Here is a 17,670-nt window from a genome sequence, read left to right as displayed (position 1 = left end):
GACTTCCATTATTACCAACAGAATCACGTTGTTAAGTTGTTTGTACTGCCCTTGGAATGTGCCTTACATTTTTATGTGCTGAGATGTGAAGTTGCAGAATTAGTCAGGCATTCAATGAGACATCTCTTTATTTCCATCCAGACTGACACTTCCTGGAAGAGTTGTGGAAAATGGCAGAGAAAAAGCATCTTATGACACAGACAAAGGTATTGTTTAATATTTTATTGTAGTTGTCATGAAGAATACTGACTCTTCACTAGTTTATCTTGCAGTGGAAATGCGTGGAACTTTATCAAAGTGTGAATAAATAAATCCTGTAAATAAATGTAACTTCTCTTGTGTTACGTGGTTTTAAAAAAAGAAAACTTGCTGAGGATTTGTTGTGTGCAGTCTGTCGTTAAGTTTAAATGACTTGTCTGCAACTGTCTTAAAATACAAGAATGAAATGTGTCAAGCCCTGTTGGAGGCAGACACACCATTGTTCAAATATGTGACTTCTTCAGAGTCTTGCAAATCTGTGAAGAAGAGTGGTACTAAGCAGAAATGAGATGATCCCGAGACGTTCTCTTGACTAAGTCATAAGAGAGGACACTTTAAAGGTGGAAGGTGTTTCTGGAATAAAGTACCTTTTGAAATAAGCATACTCATAAACAGAAAGGCTTATGAAGGCTTTGTTTTGTGCTTGAAACGATAATCAGAGGGTTGAATAGCTTCTTGTAGCCATCCGTTGATGACAATTAATTGAAGTTTTTCTGTTGGTGTGTAGGTGACCACAGTTTGTTAAATGCTGTCTTTTATGCTTTAACATCTTTGATTTTTGTGTAATTTGTTATGGAAGTTTAAAAACATGTTTATATATCAGTGCGTAGTAGATTGCTACCTGCATGTACCTCAGCTTCATAAGCCTTTTACAGTAGAGGGGAAAATGAGCATTTTTGTTTGCCATGATTATTTCAATGTGGTAACTATATTCTGCCTTTATTATAAGGGACTTTTACAATTCAGTTACCTAAGGAGAGTCCTGGACAGTATTTTGAAGGTCTGGACATGCTGACATCTCTCTTAGCACCGAAGAAATCAAGGACAGCAAAACCTTTAGTGGAGGAGATAGGTATGACAAGAACTTAACTAAGTTATCAATTTAGGTACAAAATGAAATAGTTATAGATCTCCATAGTAATATATTTAATAAAAAGTGTTTCTGATATTGTTTAGGCCAAGGTAGAAGCAAAGTTTGAATGACTCTGGAATTTTGTGGGTTACTGAAAGGAATGTCTTGTAGTAGTTAATACATGTGCTATCTATGGGCTGTCTGTAGGTTAGTTATGATATCATCTTTTACAAAATGTGTTTAATGTGTGCTAATCCTCTGCAGATCTTTGTACCCCTCTAGTGGCTGTATAATAAACACACATGTGAGCCTTCCATGATGTAGCACAACTGGTCCTTTGGCTCTAAGGGCAGAAGCTAATTAAAACCACTTGTTCTAGTGGATGACTTGCTTAACATATTTTTCAGAAAATGTGACTGTCTATGATTAATTTTGTGGGCATCTGTCTTAAATTGTGGATAACTTTGTTATGTTCCTCTTGTGGTCCCCTTAGAATAAAATCCTGAGCTTGTTGAAATCAGTGGAACAATTGCTTTAGACTCTGACCGTGTGTGCTCAAAGCTTTAGTTTTCCTTGTCTCTATTCTTGCAATTTTTTTAATACTAGAGCAGGACCTGTTGCTCATTGCTGTGTGCATCTGCCTTCTCAAACACTTGAATAACCTATGACTTTTTCTGTAGTTCACTGAACTTGTTTGTGATAGAGGCAGTCTAGTCCAATGTGAACATATAGGTGTGTGCCACCCTTCAGGGTTAGGATAGAATTGGAAAATTGGGCTTGTGTGTTAAAGCAAGTGGTATTTTGCGTGTTACGGGTGGTAAGAGTGTATGGGTGCATTTTGTTAGGAGGCTGCCCTTTGCAGAGGGATGCAGCGAAGGTCCAACGATTCTGAACATCTATAGTTGGAAAGTCTGTTATGGCTGATTTGCATTCAGACTATCTGGTTTAGGAAAATTCTCAGGATATTCTCAGTGTCAGTCCCATAAAGTGGGATGTGAAATTGCGTAGTTCACATGTTTACCTTTTCCCCTTCTGTTTCTTTAAATTATAGTTAGCCCAGCACTGCAGAAGATTTCTTAAATAAATAAAAAGTGCTTATTTTGTTTGCCTTTCTTCAAATCATATGCATAAAGTTTTCTTTCTCTGATCATGCATATACCCAGGTGTCCCTGCAGAGTTGGAGGAGGAGGAAGAGGAAGAATTTGACTGGGAAATAGAGCAGACCCTTTATAAGGAAGCTGCAGAAAGTCCTTTGCCACTTCAGTGCTACTATGGGTTTGGGAATCTGCGGTCAGGGGTATTTCAGAGGCTGCAGGTAAATTAATTCTTTTTCCTGTCATAAAGATTCCAAGTACCTTTCTCCTTGGGTGGGGTTCCTGGTTCATTCTGTAGCCAGGAGAAGATTGTTAGGTAACAATTCTCCATTGCTGAATTCTAGCTGTGTTTCTCCTGTGGATTAGTTGGTAGAACAGGAGCTTCGAAGTGTCTTTACTTTGCTCCTGTCTGTTCAGCAGTTAAACAGGCAGAAGCTAATCTACAACCAGTAACATGCTAAGTAGGATGATTTTCATAGCATACAAAGCTTTAATAAAAGAAGTGGATTATATTTCTTTAATTTTCTACTTAAATTCTTTCTCTGAGTGATTTCAGTAGCCTTTCAAAGCAAATTGCACAACTTTGTAAATCACTGCATGAATTGTAATCGTTTAAGGTTTTGGGGCAGATGACTGCTGTCTGTGGAGAAAGCATTTGTATTCTGTTAGGATATTTGCACTGGCTTATTACTGTGAAATTTCTGAAGTAGTCCATTTGTCATCAGCATTAATGTACCTCCAGGTACTGATGTTTGAGAGGGCACTGCAATTGCCTGTTGATTAATGTATGGCCACTTCAGAGTGGAGGAGTAATCTCAAGGCAGAAGAACAGTATTTGATTTCTATCTCTTTGTGGTTCTGTTTTTGCTAAACAATACTATTTTCATAATAATGCAGAATAATCTGTGTGCCTTGTGGTAAATAGACAATAGAACTTGTAATATTTGAAGGTGCCTTAGAATTTGGGATAATTGAAGTGTTGATGTTTTATTTATGCAACAGAGCCTGAGTTTGGAAGATTTGTCAGGAAAATCAAACAACATCCTTCCGAAACTTTTACTAAAGAATCTTGCACACTTTCTGTGGCTTTGTCAGCTCCCTTTTGTTACACTTCCAGGATGAACTTGGTGATGTTATAGACCTTAAGGATCCAGACCAAACTCCAATAGATGAACGTAAGATGAAGCGCCTGGAAGCTGAAGCTGCCAAGTTTGATCCTGATCATTACCTGTGAGTACCAATTTATTTCACCTGGTGAAGTAGGAGTGCTCCAAAGTTTAAAATCACTTTTGGAAATAACTTCATTTTTCATCTGCCTTTGTCTCTTCAGACTGGGCTGTGGGGGACAGTCACAAGTGTGACATGGGCACAGGGCATTCTTTTGTGTTTTGATGTTGCTCTGCTGTTAAATCAAGCTTAGAAGTCAGTTGGTACTCAAGCAGGTCTGCTGTGGACTGTTGACCTCAAGGAGAATCTACACAAGCTAATATATATATATGACACCTAAGGAAGGCCTAAAAAAAATATAAGTGAGAATTAAGCAAACTGCAGTCTGTGTTCAGTAGTTTGGGCAACTTTTGTATTAAGAGTATTAAGAAATGCACTGTATTTTTTTCCTCTATTCTCAGTATTTGTACTATTGTTTGACTTGAAGAGAAAGCAAGAATAAGAGGAAGCTTAAAACTTAAACCCTTTAATATAAATCCCTGAAGACCTAACATATTGACATTTTACTCCTGCGTTGTGCTGAGATGTGCCTCTTCCATAATTCACAACACTTCCTCTTCCACCTTGCAAAGACATGCATTTGTTTCCTTAAAAGTCAGTCCTTATCTCTACTTTTCTTTGCTCTTTAGCCACATACCGTTTCTCTCTAAATATACTTGCTTTGAAAGTGAGCAACCTTACTAATAAAGTCAATTTTGCTGCTGGTGTGGTGCTCTGTGAAATGTGTTTTCCTACAGGTATATCCCAAACAAATGAGGCTTATTTGCAGTATGACACAAAGGTGAATGTAGTGATTTTCTAGGTTTCTGGTTGGCCTTGGAAAGGTAGAGAAGAAGAGATATTGCAAGATAAAATGGTTTAAAGTTAAAGAGCAGATGATGATCAGATTTGTTCTTAATTTTTAGAGTTGTATTTCTAAGTTTTGGAAAGCACCCTGAATCTAAGTTAGGTATATGCTGTGTGTACACTGATAGATACCCGCATAGAATATGAACTGAAATAAATAGCTTATTACTTTTTCTTTCCCAGAGCTGACTTTTTTGAAGATGAAGCTATTCAACATGTTTTGAAGTACAAACCGTGGTGGGTTGATGCTCATAAAAAAATGATGGCTTTGCAGGGAGAAAGCAGTCAGAACCATGACAGTCATACAACTGGTGAGAGCACACACACACACATATATCTCTAAAAATACTGAATGGTAATTGCTGTGGAGGCTTGATATGCTTTAGGTTATCGTTCTTCAAGGAAAAAGTACAGTTTTACTCTTCTTCTAGATTGAAGATTGTAGATATTTTGTTTGTGTGGTGCAGTATGTGATCTCTGTTTGGTGTCTGTAATAATTTTTGGAGTGAACTGTTGTTGAAGACCATTTTAGAGTTTCAAATATCTATGGAAGAAGATGCCTTTTAAAGTATGCTGCATGCCTCAAACTTTCAGAGATGCTGCCAGGGTCAGCAAGTTGTGGCATCGGAACTCAAATCAGATCTGTCTTTTCACAAGTGAGCCATTTGTTTGATCCTGGTTCTTGTCCCCCCCCCCCACCTTTTTTTTTTTGTCTAGATTTTTCAAGTGGTTCCTTTCCTTGCTGCATTTTAAAAAGAATGATAGTTCAAACTGTTTTGTTTTTTTCATGCCTACTTATAAACATGGTGTAGCCACATCACAGTGAGTTTGCTGAGAGTCAGCATTGGACGATTGAACTGCTACCAGCCTTTATCTCTTGAGTGCATTTTCTGTAGGACGCTTTGCTTCTATTATACAGTATCACAGATGCTCACAGTACTTATTTTGCACTGCTATTTTTATAGTTTCTAGAGTTTTTTCAAAGGAAAAATGGGTTGGTTTCAGACTTAGTAGGTGACCTTGTGACAGTACTGTTAACAGATAACTATTACCTTTCTGAACACAATGATTGCAGAGTATTCTAAGTTATTATGCACATTCCTTTATTCTCCTTTGTTCATTTCCTATACAGTATGGAAACACTGTTTCTGAAGTTGATAATGATAATCCCTTTAGCAGAGGTGTTGTGACAGATATTATATTAGTCCACTAATAATACCTGCACTTTCACATTTTCTACAGAAGTGTAACAATGGAATTTAGGTAAATTCTCTGTATTTTACTGTGAATGTAATCTGATCTTCATTTCTGATCTCTCTTCAGCCTTAGAAACAAGAAATTAATTATATCCATCATAAGCTTTTGGTTTAGAAAGCATTGGTTAAAGGTACTAGAAGCTTGAAAACAGAACACTGAGGAGTTCTTTTGTTTGTTTTTATCCATTCACTCCTTTAGTAAATGAAATATTGATAGCATTTGCCTGTGTTAAGCAATATCAGGAAAATGAAGAGCTGCTGGATGACTGTATTGATAGAGACTATTTTTCATTCCTAGTTAAAGTTCTGAAGAAAAACAAATGCATAGATTTTGGACTTCTGGGGCAGCAGCAACAATAAAGTGCACAAAAACCCTGGCAAGCCTATTGATGAAAGTTAGACAGAGACTGGGGCTGTGCAGAGGGTCACTTTTTCTCTAAATTATTTGTTAAGATCACTGTTTAGTTTTCTTTTTGTGGTAAAGTTGACCACAAAACTTAGTGTGTCCTTCATGTGGCTGAGTGCAGAGGCTTATGTGGTTTTGGAGATCTTGAGTAAATTTAACAGAAGTGACCATGTTGAGGTTGGATAATGATAATAATCCCCATACACCTTCCTGTGCTCCCCAACTTAGACCTCCTTTTTGATAACATTGTTTGAATGGTAGCAGCAGGCAGTGATGGCAAGCAGCTAAATAAGGACCTGAACCCGCTGGAGGTTCTTAAACGTGAATGAGTTGTGGTGAGAGAAACCGCCATGAGAGGGAGTACAGGTTCCACTTAAGTGCCTTTATGTGGAAATAAAGGCAAGAGGGGGCCCAGCTTGCTGGATCTGGAATCTGAAGAATCGGATGGGTTCCAGGTTTCTTGTATTGCTTTTATGTTTTACCCAGTCAAAGGGGTTGGATAGTCTGCCTTAAGTGTGTGGATGTTGAGTTACAGATGCAGGAATTCTTTCAAACTGTGTACAGTTTCATTATGTACCTGCATTAATATGTATCTTACTATGCATGCTTAGGAAGTGGGAATGACTGAAAGAGGGCACATAAAGGACTGTGCTAAGTGAAAGGCTTTCGTAACCACTGAAGTTAACTCGATTATTTCCCTTAGAACTGGGGAGAAATCTGAATGCATTAAGCCAAGGTTTGTTACATGCCTAAAAGGATAAGAAAGCTGTTGCTGGTGGTAGCATGCTTGTAGTAAGAAGCCTTTGAACAGTGGAGCTCAGCTATAAAGTGCAAAACAGTACTAGGAACTGCATACTGCAGTGTATTGTAAGATGTGTTACTGAAGTGATGTGTAGTGATTCTTTGAGCCTGCTAAGTGTCAGGTCAAACTTATTTTTGCAGTAATCAGATACAGTAGTCCTCTCATGTTTATATCTGTCTTTAGGATGTGAAGGGGGAAAAAATGAAGCCTTTGTGCAATAAGGAGTGTCTGGGTTTAGTCTTCTTGAGTTCCTGACTTGTGTCTGATCTGACTTCTGTCATCTTTCTTGATGAGCTGAGATACTTCCAGTCATTCAGCTTGTAAACAGACTGCAGATTTGGTGAAGGTTAAGACTGTTTATAGCTCATGATAGGTGTTGTATCACAGACAGCTTGCAGGAGCGTCCCTCTTCTGTGGGAGGAAAGATTGTTCTTGACTTAATGTACTGTCCAAAGCCTTTGCAGAGGAACATGGAAACTGAGAGGTATGTTAGCAATCACGCCATCAGAAGTGCAGCATCTTGTACTGGAGAAATCTGCTGCTCTCAGATGTAAAATGGGGTATTGCTTTTCAGGGAGTTATTTATTGGATATTATCTGATAGAAAGAATAAGTAGGAATTGTAGCATTAAGACAGACGGGAGCTTATAGTGCAGGCCATTGGGGAAGTAGGGTACTGGCTGTAGAATTTGATGCTTGGTGGTTCTCTGGTCATCCTCTGTATTTTTTGGTCCCCTAGGTGTGTTAGCTGCCAGGCTGCTGTGGTGCTGCCTTTGCAGTATCTCTGCAGCAGAGCTTTAGAGGTCTCAAGTATCTGCCTCCTACAAGCTCTGTGAAAACGGCCCCACATACAACAGAACAAATAGCTTTGTGAAATCTTCCCTACCATCTTTTAGATAGTGCAGAATTCATAAAGGAAAGATATGTTATCAACACGTCGGTACTGCGGGAAGTTTGTGACCTTTCACATGTAATCAGAAAGCGAACCATTGGAGCACGAGAGACAAATCAATAGAAAATCTGCTTCATTAGTTCTATTACTCACAGGTTTAAGTTTACAATGCCTTTTTTTAAGGCAGCATCCAACTCTGGGGGAAATGCTGATCCTAAGCAGAGCCCCTTGGCATCTTCAGTTGGAGCAGCGACGCCTGTTCTCTCTTCATATCTTGGCAAGAGCTTGAGGAAGAAACATGTTTGCTACTGATTAGAATCAAAACCTAACCTGATTCTTGATTTATCTGCCTTCTTCTGGCTAATCTTCCCCTATATCTAGTGCTGCCAGTTTCTAACTGGCAGAAAAGTACTCATAAACTCTTAGTAGTGCTTCATAGCATTTTAGTTAACATTTAGAGCTCAGCAATTTTTTTTAGTTTCCTTTGAGCTGGTTATGGAATTCAAAACTTGGCTTGACAGGAGCCATGAGCTGAGGCTGTGCTTCTGCTGGAAGGCTGGATGAGCTGATTTTCAGGTGTCCTTTCTGACCTAGAGTTGCTGTGGCTCTAGGAGGCCGACCACTGATTTGGCTCCCGAGGGAGCATGTTTCATCTGCGTATCCCTAATACTTAAGAGTGGCGAGTTTCACAACAGTCTTGATATATGTGTGTTACATTGGAATGATTGCTGGATACCCTGAACCTTATCTAGAATTTAAGTGATGTGATCTGCTATATAAAATTTCACCCCACTGTAACAAAACACCATGTAACTGTCAGACCTCCTTCCCCTGTTCAGAGATTAGATTTTACTTCACTGACAGTTGTGTTCTGTCACTGAGGAATGGCTTTCACAAGCTAAGAAAATGAGGCACGTAGTACATAAGGATGATCTTGGTAGTATTGTCTGATGGTAAGTTTGTATGAGAGGTTAATCTGTAGGATTCCTTTATACATCCATGTGTATGAACACACAGTTCTGCTGTTGCAGAAAGAAGTTCAGGCACCAAGAAATGTACATATTATTTTAAAAGCAAACTAAAGGCAATCTGCAAACTTAAGATTTCACAAGTAGCAGCAGATGCTGCTTTTCAGATTATTGCTTTAATTGTTGTGAAGCTGTTGTTAGATAAAGCACTGGTAATGCCAGCATACAAAATACGGGCTTATTATAGCAGTGTAGTAATTATGATTTTACTTATTCTGATATTCTTCTATGCATTTTTATTTTTGAAATAGGAAAACAAGGTAGGTGATGATTTTGACATGTTAATAATTAGTTCCGGGCCTGGGTAATTTATTCCTCAAAAATCTTTGAGGAATGGATAGATCTTTGTTTGTAAACTTGAATTATTTTCTCCAGAGATGTATTTCATTAAGAACACCTGGTGCTTTGCAGTAAGGTAATGAACATCTTGTCATGTTTACCTTTGGGACTTGTCTGATTTTACATCTTTGCTCTTGTCTAGCAGACATGTTTTCAGTTGTCACGGTCCAGCTGTATATGTTACAATGCTTCAGCGAGTTTGTGTTCAAAGGGAAAAAGCTCTTTCATGAGAGAAATTTCATGAAATTCACTAAACTGAGTTTCTATGCTTTCTACTTAAGTGTGGTTCACATGTATGTTTATGTCTGGAATATAGATTTTTAGGAAATCAAGACAGTTTTTGTAGTGGAATGTTAAGTTATGGCTTGAACCAGTGATGGAGCACCTGGTGGGAAGGCAGGGCCAACCCAGGGGAGCTCAGGTGCATGCAGTGTACCTGAGTGACTGGAAGGGATGAAGCCAAGATCTACCCCTTCCCAGACCTCATTTAAGGGTTGGCAGCAGAGGCAATGAGGCCTTGCTGGAGGTCCCTGCATACCTGACGCTTTCTGAAGGTAAGCAGCTCCTTTCCTTCATTTCTGAGCTCATGGCTGTTGCATTTGAGCAAGTCCTCCCTTGCTGCAGCCTCGGACCTGCTCTGCTGCCATTGCTGTGCTTTCCATCGTGTTGCAGACTTGACGGTAAAACTGTTAAACATATTTTTGCCTTTAGCATTGGGCTGTTTCTGAACTGATGATTGGTAGCACGTGGGTTGGTTTTTGTTCATCATCTGTGAGACAAACTTCCAGTTGAAAACCACTGATTAAGAGCAGTGCTATGTGGGTTCTTAGTTGCTTCTGAACATAATTGTATGAGATCTGGAGAAAAACTGTAGTTGCATTCCTGGTATGTGTGCATCTTGACTGCATCTTTTCCTGCAGAAGCTGGCAGCCAGTGGCTTGGATGGGTACACTCTTGGCTGGGTAAGGAGATGGCTGGAGGGCTGGGCTCAGAGAGGAAAGACTCAAGGAAAGACTGGATGTTGTGTTTGGACATGGTTTAGTGGGAGCTATTGGTAGCAGGTGAACGGATGGACTGGATGATCTTTTAGGTCTTTTCCAACCTTGGTGATTCTATGATTAGCCATGGTGAGCAGGTTGAGTTGAACCTAGAGCTACGAGAGTCCTGGGTAACTGCTCTGCATCCATCAGAAATCCTGTTGTTTGTGATGGATGCTCATGGTAAGAAGGAGTTGGTTGATTGCTTACTGAGAAACTGCTCTACTGTATTAGTCATTGGAAGTGATCTTTAGCTTTGTGACTGTGAACTGGGGTAGCAGCCTTTGCTTACAGGCTTCTGGCTGTTTCTTATTTAGGATTTCTTTTTCTTCTTTAGCTTTGGTTTCACCTTATTTTGTGCCTCCCTTCGGGGTGAAAGCACCACTTGTGTATTTTAATAATAAAAGGTGCATTTGTTGAAATTGAAAATACCTTTCTTCTTCCCAGTCGCACCTTCTTCTACCTGTCAGGCTACTGATGTGGTACCTCCTCACACCCCCTCTGCAGCCACTTACAAAGTGGGTTTATGCAGTGTTGTTGTTTTTTTCAGATATTCTCCAGCATTGCATATATAATTGTGTGGATAACTTCAGTACAGATGGCAGAGGGGACTTGCTGAACCATCAGCGCATTTGAAGAACTTAGCAAGAAAAGAATGCAGATTTATCCACTATTGGTGATTCAGGGGATAATGCTGAACTGTGCTGCATTAATGGAAAAACAGGGCAGAATTACCATCGTTCTGCTAAATTGCCATTTTGTATTTGGATGTAGCAAATAGAAGAGATTGGCTTTCTTGAGATGACATAAAAGTGGAAAGTTTTTTTGTGGGAGCCTGTAAATGAATGGAGGCTGGCTCGACTCCAGAGAAATGCTCAGCTCATAAAGAAGGTTCTGCAGGAATTTAAATCAAGTATTTCATGGTTATGGAGCTGATATGAACTTTCTTATTGTTTCTCAAGGAGAAATGCTCAGAAGTGTTTTTCCTAATTTGTGATTTGATGCCTTGAGATGAGGTGTGCACATATGGATGTGCCTTTGGCATCACAAGGATTTGTTTCAAAGCAGTCATAAAATGAGGAGTCTCGTAGACAGCTCCTGGGATAAAGCTGACCGTGTGTGTTAGGGGGCTTGTATCCCTCAGAGCATGGGTTGTGTGCAATGGTTTGAGGACAGACATCTCTAAGCACATTTGTTTGTCATCCTTATGGTAGGGAGATAAGCAAGGGATGGAAGAAGCAGCTTGACTGACTGGTTTAACTAGCTGGGTATAGCTGGGGCAGGTTCTGGTGTTGCTGTGTCTTGCTCATATAAGTGAGTGGGACTTCTTGTTGCAGCAGAGTATCTGCTGTCATGCTGTAGCATGGCTCTTTGTCACTTTGTGGCTGACCAAAATGTGCCTGCTCCATCTCTGAGGTTCAGGAAATCAGAACTTACTGTGATGTCTGCGCTTCATGCCATCTTGGATGGAGTTCTTTTAGCTCAGGCTTCTGGCTGCTTTCATTCTCTGAATGACTTCTTGATTTACCTTGAGTTTGTATGGAGATGGCTTTTAATCAGTCATCTGCTTAATCTCCGCTGTTATTTTAAGGGAATTCTGCCATCCTCTCTGAAGTGCTTGGAGTACTCTTCAGGAGCTTTACCATTCGGTGTTCTCTCTCAGCTCTCCTTGCCCATGCCACAGTTCCCTAGAGAACTGCTGTGATGTGTTATTGCTGTATGACAACTGTGGTGTTTTCCTCCTTCTGAAACACAGGAAAGGTACTGGGTGAGATGGTTCATTGGTTTGGCTCTGTGTAGCTGTTTTTAAATGAAAGAGGTGTGCTGAACATAAACCAAATGCCGTGGTCACTGACACTGTAAACCACAGCTCTTTAGAAGGAACTGCTGTTTGAACTGACATCAGTAGGCACAGGATTTTGGTCTTTCTTTGCTCTCCTTTACATGTCTGAAGGATTTAAGCAAGCAGTGTAAATGAATCTCCTAAATCATGCCTAAGTATCAAGGCAAAATTAATGACGTTCAAGAATACAAAGAACTGTATCTTTCCTTTTCATCCTTCTCTGTTTCTTTAGTTCTTATTCTTCTAAAGTAAAAGTTGTATTTGTTTTTGTTCGGTCTTTTTATCTCCTATGCTGTGGACTTAAGGACCTAGTTACTGAGATCTCAGCTGTGTATTTGTCTCTGCCAGAGACCTGTGCATCCATAGAAATCCTTGGTGCTTTCAGAGGGCTTCGTGATTGCTGGTGTATACACACAGTACTTGGCAGGCTGGAACTTCACTTTGAAAAAGACTATTACAGAATTTAATAAATAATGAAAGTAAGAATGATTTAGGCTTTTTCCTGAGTGATAAATGACTTGTGATTAGTAACGCTGCTTCTTAAAGAGACTATCAAAGTAGTATGTTCACCTTTTAAAATGAAAGTGTCAGCTTTAAATTCATAATCAATTATCCTTTTACTTTTTGTAGTGATCTTCTCTGAGGAAGAGAGAGAACAGCTGAGGAAGTTCACAAATAAGTCCTATCTTCTGGATAAAAGAAGTCGTCATCTTGTGTATCTTGGTTTGATCGATATCCTTCTGGCATATTGCTATGAAATCTGTGTCAATGAAGGAGAGAAAAATGTAAGTAATATTAGAAAAGAAAAAAAAAAAGTAAAAAGAGTAAATGTATGTTTTACTGAGCTACTGCTGGACCCTGTGCTGTTGTTTGGGGAACTTACCATTTGAAGTGAACTTCCATGCACTGAAAATATGTAATTGAGTAAGTTAAAATGTAAAACACCATCTCTAGATTGCGATGCATTTAGGGGTCGTTACAACTCATTACAATACTTCTTCTGGAGCAGCATTTTAGTTGTGGGAGAGAAGTGGAGGGAGATGGAGTTTACCAGCGGTTCTGTTTCTTCCTAATTTGTAGTGTCTCAATTTAAGTAAATATAGATTTCATAAAATAATGTTTTGTATTTATTTTTGAACCATTTCATAACAAATATGTTTGTGCTGATTTGGATTATGGAAAAGCTTAAGAAACCATTAAGTCTGTAGGACTGAGGCTGGGATGCAGTGTTTTATATAGGTAATTGTTACATGTTTTTCACAAAATAGTTTTTCTTAGACTGATCTATTTTCGGTTTTAAGCTTGTGCATTGAGTATAGAAAATATCTTCCAGAGAACTTCAAATAACACAGTGAGCAATTTAAGATCACAAAACCTTTAAACACATTTAAAAATGTTTTCTCTTTCCTGATATTCAAATATTGGAGGGAAGCAGGAGTGCAGATGTGGATTTTCAGTATTCTGGTGTTTGCCTACCTTTATAGGATATAAGAATGAGAAAAATTAGCAGAAGTCTTGTGCAGTCCTTTGCAAGCTTGTCTTTTTAAAGAGGCTTTTCTTCTCAGTTTTAGTGTTGTTCCTAACATCTCTGCTGCTGATATTAGCCAAGGAGATGTTTTCTCTATACTTTTAATCAGAATTTTGGAACATAAAAATATTTGATCCTAATCAGTCTGAACTGTAGATTTTAGTATTGCAGGGAGGAGTGTACAGACCTGCCTGTTAACAGAAGAGTCACAGGGCTCTGCATTGTCTGTTACTGTTGCACGACACTGCAACACGTGAGAGACATGTACCAATCTTGATCATTTTTTGATAGCACTGTATGGTATATGTGGGAAATGCATTGTCTTTGCCTTTTATTTAACAGGAGAACCAAGACATTCAGGCTGCACAAATCTTCACTAGAGCTAGGATTATACATCAAGGCTTCCTGGCTGTAATCATCCCACTAGACCACACTACCACAGAAATACTACAAATTTATCACCCTTTAAGAATAACGACACTTTGTGTACTGTTGGCTTTAGGATCCTCTCTGAAAGCCAGAAGTCTTGAGCTGTTTTCACAAAGCAAGGCATTTTAACTTGAGCTGTTTTGATGTGCAGAGCAGATTTAAGTTTCTGTGCTTGCTAAAAGGGGGCAGAATTCCACTAAAATACTACACCAATCAAAGAGTACTTGTATTTTAAAGACTTTGTGCATGAGCTGGATGTTCCCAATATAGAAACCTTTTCACTTAACATCTGCATTGCAATATAATTTTTAATACTGTCCTGCAACCATTTCAATGCACGCAGTATAATTACTCCTTTATATTCACAAAGGTTCTTAAATTGCTGCCAGAACTTTATCTTAAGCAGTTTGCCAGTGGTCTTGAATATGGAATTAGATAACTCTTGTTTTATGCTCTCCACTTAAATCAGGTTGAATCATCTTGGAATGTCAGGAAACTGAGTGCAACACTGTGCTGGCTGGAAGTAAGTTTAAAAAATACATTTTGTGCATTGTATTTGTTATTTATTTTTGGCCATGTGTGCATCTATCTACTTAGAACAAGAAAATAGAGCATTGTAGCTCCTTGATCAGAAGTCATAGATCTCTTCCCATTTAACTGGCCAAAACAGTGTTAAGATAGAGAAGGTGTAAAAAGCAGGGATTGATTTCTTTTGTCCTGTTAGCAGGCCTCAGTTAAGCAGTTTATTGGCTACTTGTGAGAGTTTTGGTGCTGCACTTTTCTTCAGCCTTCTTAGTTCATTGCTCTGCACCTCTGGCTTGCTCCTTCTCTTGGCTGTAAATAAGATGGCTTCTGGCATCTCTGTTCCACAGCATGGCTTCAGGTTGTGCTGCTGGGAGGTCCAGAAGCATCTTCAAACCAAGCAATAGGAAATGTTCTTTCAGGGTGTGGCTTGTGTGGGCAGCAAGCTAGAAGGGACTTTTTGTCCCTCATCCCTGGTATTACCAAGCCAAGTTCTCCGCTTCCAGGAGCAAATGTGAGATTTCTGTCAGGGTATTTGGGTTCAGTCCCACAATCATTTCTAGGAGTGGGGGATGTTATATCTGGTCATAAGAACGTGCTCTGCAGACAACTGATGTGACAGGTCAGGTAGTGTTCGTTTGTGTGCATCTAGGTGTTCTGCAGTAGCAAGTCACAACAGGGTGCAGTTGAAGTGCAGCAATTGCCCTACCTCCTGAATTTGTTCAGTTCTGTGTCCTAGCATAGAGGATGAGTGCACACAGAGATCTCCTGCAGGAATGTAGCAGTTCTTGGCGCAGCCTGTGCCAACAGTATACTTCACACCCAGCAAATATAGTCTCCTGGCACCAAGCTGTTAATATCTATATCTGTTCCACTAACCATGTAGAGGCGGGTGTTTGCATCAATCTGTAAACAAGATTGCCTCAGCTATGGGCTGTTGGAACTGACTGCCATACACATACACACCTTAGGCTCTAAATATTAAATAACAAAAACAGAAATGATTGGAATCCGGATCGGTAATCCATTAAAATGAAAAGTGGGCTGAGGTATGTAGTCATATAATGCAAGAAAGCGCTCACAGACAGCAAAGCATTTTTGAGTTTTAATAAATTGCGAGCTCAAGATGCAATAAGTATTTTTATTTGAAGCCATAAATGGAATATTTTGTCTTTCGAAAATGAAAGCTGGAAAAGAAACTGCTCTCTTAAGAGTGTGTAGTAACTCACTAATTTGTCTGCTCTGAGTAAGTTAGCAGCCTTCCTCACCCATAGAGAAGGGCAGTGAGCTGCTTTCCCTGGGCAGATACGTTGATCCCTGTCTTAACTATCTGTAATTTTCATGAGAGGCAATCTTGTATCATTTTCAAAGATCTTATATATACACATGTATTTTGTTAATATCATGTGGTTTTAATTTCTTCTATATTCTTAAAAGGCTTTTTATAGCTTCCCCTTATATACAATAATAATGTGAGGCAGATGTAATTTATTGCTTTAATTTAAGGAATGGCAAAGTCTTAGGTTAGATGTTTAATGTTCCCTCAATTCTATTTTTAATGCAAAACCACCAAAATGTATAGAACTTCTGTTACCCTGCCATGCAGAGGAAATTTGCAGTATCTCATTCCTATTTTTAGCATGTTGATTTTCATCAAAGTGCAGATTTCAGATGCATGATACCTTAAGCTCTGCTTTTTGTCTATTCTACTATGAGTTGGTATTTTTTCTAAGGGAAAAAGTAATAGTTTCTTGTGTTGGAAGGTACACAGACTAATTGTGATTTTCCACTGACACATGCAGTGTTTCACCAGCATTCATGATGTCCTGGTATCTTTTGGGAGAAGAGTGGTGTGCTATCCGCTGTACAGACATTTTGGATTGGTGACACGTGCCCTCAATGATACAGTCATGATACTGCAGCTGGGTAAGTTTGTCTTCTTTAAAAAAAAAAAAAAGTAAAACATCTCTTTAATTTTTGGGCCCCTTTCACCAGAACTTGATGGCCTCATTCCTGCACATTTTCTGTTTTTGGGGCTTGGGAGATAATAAAATTAGTGTACTTACCATGAAGAAGCCTGTGAAGCCACTTGTTTACTAAGCAGTGGAGGCAGTTGTGGTTTAAGCTCATTCCAGAGGGTTAACATAAAAGTGATAGGAATATCAAACATTCAGGGCCAGGCTGGATGGGACTTTGAGCAGCCTGGTCTAGAGGGAGGTGTTCCTTCGTGCGGCAAGGGGTTGGAGTTAGATGGTCTTAAAGGTCCTTTCCAACCCCAACCATTCTATGATCTCAGCCTTGGAAAAATCTCTGATCAGAGCTGGTATCTTACCCAGATACAGTCCAGCTCTGTTTTGTGAAGCTTGGGGAGAAAGGTCTGTGGTGAAAGCTAGAGTGCCTGTGTTGAGCAGGCAGGAGCTGAGTTTGGCTAGAACTGCAACTCCACCAACGACAGGCCCGTTAAGGCCCATTAATATAATCTAAAATCATGGTTTATGAAGGTAGGCTTGTTGAAACTTAGTGTCATAGTCACTAATTTACATTGTTATGTGGCAGATGAGTAAATGTAGTGGATGTTGTAAATGATTCAAGCTGGCAGCTTGACAGTTAGAACCAAAAAGTTTAGCAAAATCTTAATTCCACATATAATTTCTTCTTAAAAGAGCGCACTTCATTGTAGTCAAAATAGTTGAGTTTGACAAGCCTGGCTTGACAAGCACTGAAGGTGATAGAATCTAAAGTTCATCACTTACACTTGGGTTTTTTTCTTTTGCATTCTATCCTTGCTTGTCGATTGCCTCTCTTCCAGACCAGTGTTGTTGTTATTTCAGTTTTGCTTGCTTTATGCTTTGCAGGTCTTTTCCCTGCCATCTTCTGCATCTTTCCACTTTCATTCTTTGTCATTATTTTTCCAGCCTGGAGTTACTGAACAACAACAAACAAATTTTGTACTCAAACAGCAGGGGGAGTTCTGATCTCTTTTTTGTATATATTCTGTAAAATGTAATTTCATCCATGTTGAGGTTTCATAGCCTAGGAGGAGCCTGTCTCTTGGGAGAAGGTTATTAGATTCCATTTGCAGTAGTGGTTGTTTTCATTTGAATGTTTTTCTTTTTCCCCTCATTAAACAGGGAAAATAATATTTTTTAGTGTTCCAGCACTTAACCCCTTAGCAACTTTCAAGCTAAGGTAGGTGATTCCAGCTAATTGCGAGTTATATTAATCAGTTCTCTTCATAAAGATTCATTGCCTATGGAGAAAAATAAACAGACTGCAGAAGGACTTCTGTCTGTGGCATTGAGAAGATGCTC

The 17,670-nt window shown here is 39.2% G+C and overlaps 1 protein-coding gene across 7 annotated transcripts in view; it reads left to right on the top strand.

Annotated features, from left to right (window-relative positions):
* The window catches only part of SHQ1 (SHQ1, H/ACA ribonucleoprotein assembly factor), a 41,164-nt gene that overhangs the window by 2,410 nt on the left and 21,084 nt on the right, over positions 1–17,670 (top strand). For all 7 annotated transcript variants that reach the window (XM_015875117.2, XM_015875111.2, XM_015875119.2 and 4 more), the window contains exons 3-10: positions 142–206; positions 989–1,111; positions 2,275–2,426; positions 3,323–3,435; positions 4,462–4,589; positions 12,511–12,665; positions 14,307–14,360; positions 16,162–16,285. In XM_015875117.2, coding sequence (XP_015730603.1) covers positions 142–206; positions 989–1,111; positions 2,275–2,426; positions 3,323–3,435; positions 4,462–4,589; positions 12,511–12,665; positions 14,307–14,360; positions 16,162–16,285 — 914 coding nt within the window. The remainder of the gene's footprint in view (positions 1–141; positions 207–988; positions 1,112–2,274; positions 2,427–3,322; positions 3,436–4,461; positions 4,590–12,510; positions 12,666–14,306; positions 14,361–16,161; positions 16,286–17,670) is intronic.

Source organism: Coturnix japonica, chromosome 12 (assembly GCF_001577835.2).
Source record: "Coturnix japonica isolate 7356 chromosome 12, Coturnix japonica 2.1, whole genome shotgun sequence".
Taxonomy (NCBI): Eukaryota; Metazoa; Chordata; class Aves; order Galliformes; family Phasianidae; genus Coturnix; species Coturnix japonica.
This window is presented reverse-complemented; position numbering and strand designations above follow the sequence as displayed.